The sequence below is a fragment of the Mobula hypostoma genome, chromosome 15 (genome assembly GCF_963921235.1).
Source record: "Mobula hypostoma chromosome 15, sMobHyp1.1, whole genome shotgun sequence".
Taxonomy (NCBI): Eukaryota; Metazoa; Chordata; class Chondrichthyes; order Myliobatiformes; family Myliobatidae; genus Mobula; species Mobula hypostoma.
Genome location: NC_086111.1, coordinates 74843635 through 74855108, shown reverse-complemented (window position 1 = coordinate 74855108; position 11474 = coordinate 74843635). Strand labels below are relative to the sequence as shown.

The following is an 11474-nucleotide window of genomic DNA, read 5'->3' as shown; positions in this document are numbered from 1 at the left end:
CGGGGGACGTTGTTTCGTTCGGTGTGTATATGTATTGCGGGTACACCGTGGTCCGGGGGGACGTTGTTTCGTTCGGTGTGTATATGTATTGTGGGTACACCGTGGTCCGGGGGGACGTTGTTTCGTTCGGTGTGTATATGTATTGTGGGTACACCGTGGTCCGGGGGACGTTGTTTCGTTCGGTGTGTATATGTATTGTGGGTACACCGTTATTGGGGCTTTTGGATCATCTGGAGACGGTGGGAGGTGAATCTTCTGATGGAACATGCGGGTGAAGCATTCAGCCTGGGCCCCACCCTCATTCAGGACAGGGATAATCTGGGACCCCTTTTCTCCCTCGCCAGTTTATTTTCCACTATTTCCTCTTACTGCTTCAACCAGCCATCCCCCGAGAAGCGGGTAATCACCGTCACACACCCGCATTCAGGGCTGTCGGCCACCTGTACCATTAGCTAGGTCAGTAACGTGACCCAAGCCAGTGTGCAATATGTAGAGAGCTGGTGTGATTGTAACACAGCAGGCAGCATCTATGGAGGGGAATGAAGAGTTCACGTTTCAGGCCAAGACCCTTCATCTCCTGGAGAAGATGGTGCCTGTGAACATTGTGACCAACGGTGACATCCTTCACACCATTCACATAACTATTTCCTTTACTACCTTTACCACTGCTTTGAAACCTGATTCAGCTGCCTGTGATGCACAGTTTAACGCTGTGTTTTCAGGCTGATTCAGCAGTTGGGGTGCTTTGCTGTCCCGGAGGGAGTTCGATGAGGTATTGGCGAAGTGTACAGCACGAAGACAGGGCACAAGCCAATGATGGACTCCATTCCTCACCGATTAAGGCTTTGAGGAAAATTGAAATCAATGAGGAGGAGAGTGGAGGGTGAGTGGGTGTTTAGCGCCGTATGCCTGCGTTTCAATGGTCCCTCGCTCCCTCTCGCTCAATGCTGCCGGAGGGTTGAGCCAGAATCTTGTGTCTTGGGCAAGGTTTAATCGATGTGGTTCATCGTTTGGACTCTGTCGTTCACATTGTGATGTGCTTCTGGCTTTTGGTTGCTGCGGTTTTTTTTGCTAAATTTATTTGTGTGAACTGGCTCTGCAGCCTGTGGTCAACAGGGAGCCTGACTGAACCGAACTACACTGACACTGAACAACTGGGTCATTTCACTGACTTTGTGGTTTGATGTTTTATATCCTGTGTGTTTCTCACTTCTTTTTTTGCCGCTTGAGGATTTGAGTATTTTCTTTGAAAGCGATCCATGGTTTTCTTTCTTTCATTAGTGCCTGTGAGGAGAGAAACCCCATAATTGTATACTGCATCCACGCTTTGATAATAAATGTAGTTTGAATCTTTAATCTCTGAATCAGGACTGGAAAGGAAAGGGGAAGAAGCCAGAATAACAAGGTGGGGGACGAGGGGGGAGTACAGGCTGGCAGGTGATAGATGAGACCAGCTGAGGGGAATGAGGGTATGTGGGGGGAGGGGGTGAAGTGAGGTCTGGGAGGGAGAGGAGAGAGCAGGTGAGGGGAATGTGGGTAGGTGGGGAGGGGTGGTGAAGTGAGGTGAGGTCTGGGAGGGAGAGGAGAGACCAGGTGAGGGGAATGTGGGTAGGTGGGGAGGGGTGGTGAAGTGAGGGGTGAGGTCTGGGAGGGAGAGGAGAGAGCAGGTGAGGGGAATGAGGGTATGTGGGGGGAGGGGTGAAGTGAGGTGAGGTCTGGAAGGGAGAGGTGAGACCAGGTGAGGGGAATGTGGGTGTGTGGAGGGAGGGGATGAAGTGAGAAGCTGGAATTTCCAGTCCTGATGAAGAGTCTCGGACTGAAATGTTGACGGTTTATTTCCCTCCATGGACGCTGCCTGACCTGCCGAGTTCCTCCAGCATTTTGTATGCAGACATCCCACCCTGCAAAAACTCATTTCAAGGAGGTCTCAACCTCATAGCAGTCTGTGTCAATGAATTTGTTAATTTTGCAAGACATGAGATTCACAAGTGTTTTGTGAGACAGCTGACTTCTGAATTCTGTCTTAATGTGCCATGTTCACAATAGCTGCTGTCTTGGTTGATGAGCAGGTATAGTTGTTTGCTATTGATGAACCAGGAAACATTTTCCTGAATAGCTTGCCCGTGTGCTTACACACCTGGAATGGCAGGTTATGCTCAACACTGAAAGATGTAAAGTACAGCTCAGCTCTAGTGACCTTCTCTGTCAGACTTTGGTTTTCTGCTGAAAAGAACTGTGAAATACTTGAGCAGCCTTCCCTGTGCTTAGCCTCTCTGATATGTTGTGGTCCCTAAAAGAAATAAAAGCATAAGGTGTATCCTTATTACAGGCGTGCGCCGCTTAACGTCCATTCGGACAACGTCTGATCGCATATACGTCCGTAGTCTCACACACACACAAACCCTGCAATAGTTGGGATCAGAACTTACCTTTTTACACTGAGATGGGGGAATTTTAAATGAGTGATTTAGAAGTTCTGTATCTTCAAGTTCAAGTTTATTGTCATCTGGCTGATTGTCCACAAACGAAACAACCTCTGTCCGGACCACGGTGTAGCCACAATACACATATCACGCACACCACATAAAACAATATATTACCACATTATTTAATAAAGTGCAATTCAAAATGCATATAAAATGCGCAGCACAGGTAAACAGTTCGCTGTCCTAATGACGACATCTCGGTGGGGGCCGGGTATTTATTAAAATCGGTTTTTCTTCTGAAAACGGCTGTGCTTAAACCCAGTCCACTGCGGGCTTCAATGTACCTGTAAGTGGAAGTGTTTCAGGAAAAAAACCCCGAAGAATTTGCTTGCTGCGAGCGTGTTTTTAAAGATATCTTAACGGATGATTTTGGAATTTTGCTCCAATTTAAACCTCGCTGTAATCCCCTTTAAGATGCCAACGTGCCCCGCCCGTATAGGACAGCCTGGCGTGGTCAGGCTGTCACCACCAGCCTTGGGAATTTCTTTGCCAGGCTTTTGTACTTAATCTCTGACAGTTGTCCGGATGATTTCAGCGTCATTACCGACGGCAGTAGCTGAATTGATGGAATATGGAAGCGAGAGAGAGGTCGATTGTAAAGCCCGCCCACAGAGAAAACTGATAGGTCTACTTAGCACAAAGCGAGATCAAGCAGGATTCATTCATTTTCTTTCCTTTTTTTCCCTCTCCAAAAAATCGACTGCCGGGATATTGTATATAATTTGAGGGCATCAGGGAGCCGCTATCGGTATGCGGTAGACTCCCGGAACTCCCGGGAGAGCTGGGATGACTGTATATGTGTTGCTCTGGATTCCCAGCATCTGCAGATTCTCGTGATGGTGATTATGGATGATATTTTCATTGGTCTTATGAAATACTATGAGAGGCAAAGTGAGGGAGATGGAATGTGACAACAAACCTGGCTAAGCTTCTGAATCAGCATCACCTGAGGTCCTGTTTTACAGGGAATACTGCCAGTGTCTCATGATGGAAACAGAATCTAAAATTGGAAGGTGCAGCCTAGACAAGTGCTGAGGGTTGGGTACAGAGAGATGCGCCAGGCTCTGCTCCTTCCCAAGCTACCAGGCCAGGCCATTAACTTACCGTTTCCAGGCCAGGACATTAACTACCAGGCTGGGCCAATAATTTCCCCTGGCTGCTTGTGTGTTGCTCTAGTTTCCGGCCTCTGCTGTCCCGTTTCTCGAAGTGTCATTGCCTGGTTGTCTAGTCGACAATGGGACGGTGTAGGGTGACAGGGTGGAGATACGTCTCGCCAAAGGAGGTTTAAGGTGCTCCTCTTCCCTCCGTGAGCCTGCAGGTCACCCTTGGGCGAGGTGTAGCACCTGCTTAGCCCCTGATCAGGGTCACGTGAAGCCGTGGGATCAGGTGGTGGATGGTCACATGAGCAGTTGGTGCAGATCACAAGTCCTGGTTATGCGACCACTGACGCCAGGCAGACAGTCTCTGAAGAGTATTGATCATGGCTGGGGTCACCCATGTTGCAAAGACACTGCCCAGAAGAAACCAATGGCAAATCACTTCTGGAGAACAGTCATGGTCAACAGGTGGAAGACCATAATCAGCCATGTCATATGAAAGGGCACATGATGATGATGGGGCTATGTGGGAGGGAAGGGTTAAATTGATCCTGGAGTGGGTTAAACAGACAGCACATCGTGGGCCGTTCGATGTCTTACCAAAAGCAAACGTTTCCAGTGCAGACACAGGAAAGGGCAGATGTTATATCTGGAGTAACTCACAATGTGCTGCACCAAGTCAATGGGTCGAGCAGTGTCTGTGGGGGAGGAGGAACCCTGTTTCAGGAGTTGAGAGCAGTAGGAACCACAGCGAGAGTTGGTGTTCCTTAACGAGACTTCGCAACGGAAAGTCGAGAGACTGCAGTCGCCGACGTTCAGCAACGCACCATCCATTGGCAGGTCTCAACTGGAAACACTGGCAATCCCTCTCCACCACAGATGCTGCTACACTCACAGAGTGCCTCCAGAAGGGGGTTCACTGCTATAAACAGTTCCAGGCTTCCTGATCCCGGGAATTCTGACTATCGCTCCCCCTCCAGCCGAGTGTACTTTGCTCTGAACGCCCAGACCTGGCGAAACCTCGTGTGGTGATGAGGTGAGGAGCCCTGTGGCCGAGACTGCCCCTCCCTGCACAGGGAGGGTGGGGTGGATTGTGAATCTCTTTATGCCAGTGAACAGTAACCAACATTGGAAAAGTATTATTTTATTTGTGGTGTTTAATACAGCTACGTGATAATAACTCTCCACTGTAGTGAGAATGAAACAGCTCGTCACAAGTAATCTAGAGGGAGTAAATACACAGGGCAGCTTTAGACTGTTAAACAGAATGAGGCCATTCAGCCCATCGAGTCTGCTCCACCATTCCATCATGGCTGATTTATTATCCCTCTCAACCCCATTCTCCCGTTTTCTCCCTATAACTTCTGATGCTCTGACTAATCAATAACCTATCAATCTCCACTTTAAGTATACAGTATCCAATGCCTTGGCCTCCACAGATTCCCCTCCCTCTGACAAAAGAAATTCCTCCTCATCTCTGTTCTAAAGGGACATCCCTCTATTCTGAGGCTGTGCCCTCTGGTCTCAGACTCTCCCGCTATAGGAAACATTCTCTCCAAGTCTACTGTATCTTGGACTTTACATATTCAGAAGGTTTCAATGAGATTCCCTCGTCATTCTTCCAGTACCAGTCAGCACTGCCTGGGCGAAAGCAGAGAGAGTTTTACTTGCCTAATGCAGGATCTCACTGAAGAGGGAAGTAGGGGGAGGGAGCTGGGTGCAGTGGCCTGATCAACTCCCCCAGCAAAACTTCTGCTACTGAATCATCTCAGGATGACTGTGTCCCTGAGCACTGGGAGTTAGTGTCAGCAGATGTAATGCATGATAGTGTTCACACTTAGACTACTGTGCTCAGTCCTGGTCGCCTCATTACAGGAACGATGTGGAAGCTTCAGAGAGAGTGCAGAGGAGATTCACCAGGATGCTGCCTGGACTAGAGAGCATGTCTGTTGAGGATGGGTTGAGAGAGCTGGGGCTTTTCTCCTTGGAGTGAAGGAGGATGAAAGGTGATTTTATGGAGGTGTACAAGTTATTAAGAGGCAGAGATCGAGTGGACAGCTGGAGAGGAAATGGCTAATATGAAGGGGCATAATTTTAAGGAGATTGGAGGAACGTGTAGGGGGATGTCAGGGGTAGGGGTTTTTTTCACAGAGATTGGTGGGTGTGTGGAACACCCAACCAGGGTGCTGGTAGAGGCAGATACATTAGGGGCATTTAAGAAACTCTTAGGCAGGCACAGGGATGATAGAAAACTGGAGGATTATGTGGGAGAGAAGGGCTTCATTGATCTTGGTGTAGGTTAAAAGGTTAAGACACAAGGGATCCAAGGCAGGCTGGCTAACTGGATTAGATATCAATTTTGTGACAGGAGGCAGAGGGCCATGGTGGATGGATGCTTTCCTGTCTGGAGGTTCGTGACCAGTTCTGTATTGTAAGAAACAGTACTGGGAACCTTGTTGCTAGTGATAGATATTAATGGCGGAGGTGGATATAGGGGATGTGATTATAATGACACAGAGGATATTGGCAGTGGGGACAGTGAGGAAGGCTGGCTAAGGTTACATCTGGATACAGATCAGATGGAAAGTTGGGCAGAGTGTTGGCAGATCAAATTTAATCCCAGCAACTGTGAGGTGATTCAGTTTGGGATGTCAATAGGGAGAGGACATGGTACAGTAAGAGGTGGGGTTCTAAGGCACGTCGATGAACAGAGAGAGCAAGTTCTCAGGTTCTCAGTTTCCTGACAGTAGGTAGGTAGCGTGGTGGAGAAGACATACAGCGTGTTTGTCTTCACAGAAACTGGGACATTATGTTGCAAACTTTATGAAACACTGGCTAGACCTCACATGGAGAAGTGTGTGCATTTCTGGTCACCACATATGTTAAAGGAAGGGGTGTGGTCATACTGGAGACAGCACAGAGGCTCACCAGGAAGCTGCCGATATTGCAGGACTTCAGTTATGGGGAAGGATTGGACAGGCCGGGTTTACTTTCCCTGGAGTGAAGAATATTGAGCAGTGACTTGAGAGACAGATAAGTGAGAGGCAGCAGGATTCAAGGGTATCTGAGAGATAAGGTAAGATAGTCACACCGAGAGTAGCTGATATCTGGAACTTGCTGCCAGAGGAAGTGATTGTATCAGATAAAATCACTGTGATTAGAAGGCATTTAGACAGACACAGACAATACAATGGGCAAAGCATAGAATGATATTCTGTCGTACAACACAGAAACAGGGCAGTCCGTCCATTGTTCTGTTTGTCAGTGTTTCCCTTTGATATCCACTGACCTCGGGGGGGGGGTGTGTGTGTGTGTGTGTGTGTGTGTGTGTGTGTGTGTGAGAGAGAGAGAGTGTGAGAGAGTGTGTGTGTGAGTGAGTGAGAGTGTGTGAGAGAGTGTGTGTGTGAGTGAGTGAGTGAATGTGTGTGTGAGTGTGAGTGCGTGTGTAAGAGTGTGTGTGTGTGAGTGTGTGTATGTGAGTGTGTGCTGGTGTTTCTATCTACAAAAGGAATTCATGTGTGCTCTGTGACTCCCCTCAGTTCACCATCTTCCTGCCACAGAGGCCATTACACCAGGTGGCCCGGGGAACTTCTGAAAGGAGTGAAGGGGAGGGAATGGCAAGGAGAGGAGGAGGGGGATTTGAGGAGGAGCGGGGGGTGGGAGGGAAGGAGAGAGGGGGGCAATCTTTCACACACTCACCCACATACATGCAGACAGAGGAGGATGTAGGTTGCTGTGCAGGAAAGGGTGGGGAGGAAGGGACAGGCAAACAGCAATCTCGGGCAGAGACACAGGGACTGGGAAAGACAGGACTGCCGTCCCAGGCTCTGCAACGTACAGGCGGGCGGTGGTGGGGAGCAACCACTGCACGGATAGGTGTGGGGTGGGGGTTGTCAGTGAGGGAGACAGGGATTGAGGGTAGGAGAGGGTCAGTGAAGGAGACAGGGACTGACAGGCTTGGGGAGGGTCAGGGACTGTGTGGTAGAGGGAGGGTTGTGGAATGGGGGAGTGGGACAAGAAGAAGGAATCTGATAGGGAAGGAGAATGGGCCATGGGAGAAAGGGAAAGAGGAGAGGAAGCGGGGGGAGGTGATGGGCAGATGAGGTGAAGAGAGGGGGCAAGAAGGGGACCAGAACGGGGAACAGAAAAAGAGAGAAGGAGGGGGTGGGGAGAAGCTGATGTACATATCAGCCGGTTGGACATTAATGTGCAGGTAAGCCTACAGAGGGGAAGGCAAAGAAAAGTCGGTCTGCATTGCAATCGGCTCACAGAGGAGCACCGATGGGGTGAATGTGCATCGTGTTTTATCCAGCGCTGCTGGAAGAGGAGCCAGAGGGCACAGGTTTCGGGGGAGAGGGGAGAGATTTTAACAGGACCTCTTCATGCAGAGAGTGGGAGTGTGGTGGGATGAGCTGCCAGAGGAAAGTGAAATGAACTGAACTAAACTGCACCTTCCTCAGCTGCCCCAGGGACTTTGTGGTTTGATGATTTATATTCTGTGTGTTTCTTTTTAACCTGTTTTTGCCGTTTACGCGATTTGTTCTTTTTTGTGCGTTGGGTGTTTGATGCTGTTCTTTGAACGAGTATCTCTTTTGTTGGTGGCTGTCTGTGAGGAGACGAATGTACACTGTATATATACTTCGATAACAAATGTACTTTGAATCTTTGAGGAAGTGGTTAAGGCAGGTACGTTAACAGAATATTTAAAACAGGTATATGGAGTGGAAAAGGTTAGAGAGATACATCTGGCCAAAGGGGTTGGCTTAGATGGTAGTGTTGGTCAGCACAGACAAATGGGCCAAACGGCCTGCTCCCACACTGTAGGCTCTGGCTCCGAGACCACAGGTATCTTGCTCCAATTATCCAGGGCCCTCGTGAGGACATACCTGTCACACAGAGTACAGATCTGGTCCCCTTCCCTGGGGAAGGAGTCACTTACAATAGTAAGGGTCAGCAAAGGTTCACCACATTGATTCCTGCTGCCAAGCGTTTGTCAGAGAGGACAGGTTAACCAGACCACTCCTGTATTCCTCTGAGTTTAGATAAATGAGAAGTGATCTCACAGAAATTCTTTCAGGGCTTGGCAGTGTGGGAGTGGGGCTGATGCCTGCCCCCAGTTGGGAAGGCTGAAGCAGGAGCTCTCTGTCCCAGAACAGGGGCTGGGAGTGTCGGCCGTTCAGGACAGAAAAGAGACCAGGTTCATGCACGGGTACCAGGTGGTGAATCTTTGCAACTCGCTGTCCAGAGGGCACCCTGAGGCTCCGTCGCTGAAGGGATTGAGTTTAATTTGGCATTGTGTTCAACACAGACATGGTGCGAGGGAGCGTAAGTGAGAGAGACAGGGGGAGAGACAGGGGAAGAGACGTTAGATATTGTGATTGAGGGGAGAGGAAGCTGATGTTCATGGTGTTGAGATGGATTGCAGAGAAGGCTGGATAGCCACCCACCTCTCCATTTTGTGAAGGGTCAATACGACAACAATAGGAGCACGCGGATGGTACGTCACCTGTTAGAGTCATCGAGACAGACAGGATGGACACTGGCCCTCTGGCATACTGACAATGGTGCCCACCCAGGTTAGTCTCAATTCCCTGTGTCCAGCCCGTATCTCTCCAAGCCTCATGCCCGCATGTATCTGTCCGAGTGTTGCTTAAATGATACTATTGACCCTGCCACAACCACTTCCTCGTTCCATATACTCACCACCCTCTGTGTGAAAAAGTTATCATTCAGCTCCCTGTTAAATCCTTCCCCTCTCATCATAAACCTATGCCCCCAGTTTTGGTTCCCCTACCCTAGGGAAAAGATTGTTACTGTCCATCATATCTCTGTCTCTTATAATTTTAAACATATCTGTAAAGTTTCCCCTCACTCTCCTACCTTCCAAGGAATAAGGACCCAGCCTGGACGACCTCTCCCTATCAGAGGTCCTCTGTTTCTATAACATCCTCGTAAATCTGGCAATCCTCAAACAGTGACTGAAACTGCACAGCAAGTGCGGTTCTCTGTCCTGGCAACATCCTGGTAAACATCACAATCTCAAGGGAATACCTAATGTTGAAATTGCTGGCTGGTTGGGATTGCCTGCACTGATGAACGGCTGATTACTCTGCCTTTCTGTTGGCAGGAGCTGAGGGTCCCAATAACTCGAGAGGAGAAGGAGATGGAGATCAGTGTGGCAGCATTGATCAGAGGCCAGGGGTCAGGCGCAGTAGCCGTAGTACTGTGACCGCTCACGGATGTATTCGAGTAGCTCCGACACGTTCTCCTCCAGCGCCTGGAGCTGTTCCACCTTCTGCTCCATCAGTCGTTCGTTTCTTTCAAACTTCTTCTGCAGAGCTGTCGAGGGAGCAGATCCAATGAGGAATGCAGAGTCCAGAGACAACCCTGTCCCCCAGTCCAACCAGAGTCACAGTGACACCCCTGTCCCCCAGTCCAACAACCAAAGTCACAGAGACACCCCCGTTCCCCAGTGCAACCAGAGTCACAGTGACACCCCGTCCCCAGTCCAACCAGAGTCACAGAGACACCCCTGTTCCCCAGTCAAACAACCAGAGTCACAGTGACACCCCTGTCCCCAGTCCAACCAGAGTCACAGAGACACCCCTGTTCCCCAGTCAAACAACCAGAGTCACAGAGACACCCCTGTTCCTCAGTCCAACCAGAGTCACAGTGACACCCCTGTCCCCCAGTCCAACAACCAGAGTCACAGAGACACCCCTGTTCCCCAGTCAAACAACCAGAGTCACAGTGACACCCCTGTTCCCCAGTCCAACCAGAGTCACAGTGACACCCCATCCCCAGTCCAACAACCAGAGTCACAGTGACACCCCTGTCACCCAGTCCCACAACCAGAGTCACAGTGACACCCCTGTCCACCAGTCCCACAACGAGAGTCACAGTGACACCCCTGTCCCCCAGTCCAACCAGAGTCACAGTGACACCCCGTCCCCAGTCCAACAACCAGAGTCACAGTGACACCCCTGTCCCCCAGTCCAACAACCAGAGTCACAGTGACACCCCTGTCCCCCAGTCCAACCAGAGTCACAGTGACACCCCGTCCCCAGTCCAACAACCAGAGTCACAGTGACACCCCTGTCCCCCAGTCCAACAACCAGAGTCACAGTGACACCCCTTTCCCCCAGTCCAACCAGAGTCACAGTGACACCCCTGTCCCCCAGTCCAACAACCAGAGTCACAGAGACACCCCTGTCCCCCAGTCCCACAACCAGAGTCACAGAGACACCCCTGTCCCCCAGTCCAACAACCAGAGTCACAGTGACACCCCTGTCCCCCAGTCCCACAACCAGAGTCACAGTGACACCCCTGTCCCCAGTCCCACAACCAGAGTCACAGTGACACCCCTGTCCCCCAGTCCAACCAGAGTCACAGTGACACCCCGTCCCCAGTCCAACAACCAGAGTCACAGTGACACCCCTGTCCCCCAGTCCAACAACCAGAGTCACAGAGACACCCCTGTCCCCCAGTCCAACCAGAGTCACAGTGACACCACTGTCCCCCAGTCCAACAACCAGAGTCACAGTGACACCCGTCCCCCAGTCCAACAACCAGAGTCACAGTGACACCCCTGTCCCCCAGTCCCACATCCAGAGTCACAGTGACACCCCTGTCCCCCAGTCCAACAACCAGAGTCACAGTGACACCCCTGTCCCCCAGTCCAACCAGAGTCACAGTGACACCCCCTCCCCAGTCCAACAACCAGAGTCACAGTGACACCCCTGTCCCCCAGTCCAACAACCAGAGTCACAGAAACACCCCTGTCCCCCAGTCCAACCAGAGTCACAGTGACACCCCGTCCCCAGTCCAACAACCAGAGTCACAGAGACACCCATGTCCCCCAGTCCAACAACCAGAGTCACAGTGACACCCC

The 11474-nt window shown here is 50.5% G+C and overlaps 1 protein-coding gene across 4 annotated transcripts in view; it reads right to left on the bottom strand.

The window, feature by feature from the left end:
* Nucleotides 1–4669: 4669 nt before the first annotated feature.
* The window catches only part of lamb2l (laminin, beta 2-like), a 229022-nt gene continuing 222217 nt past the window's right edge, over nt 4670–11474 (bottom strand). For all 4 annotated transcript variants that reach the window (XM_063068278.1, XM_063068280.1, XM_063068277.1 and 1 more), the window contains one exon: nt 4670–9922. In XM_063068278.1, the coding sequence (XP_062924348.1) occupies nt 9786–9922 (137 nt within the window). In that variant the 3' untranslated portion in view covers nt 4670–9785. The remainder of the gene's footprint in view (nt 9923–11474) is intronic.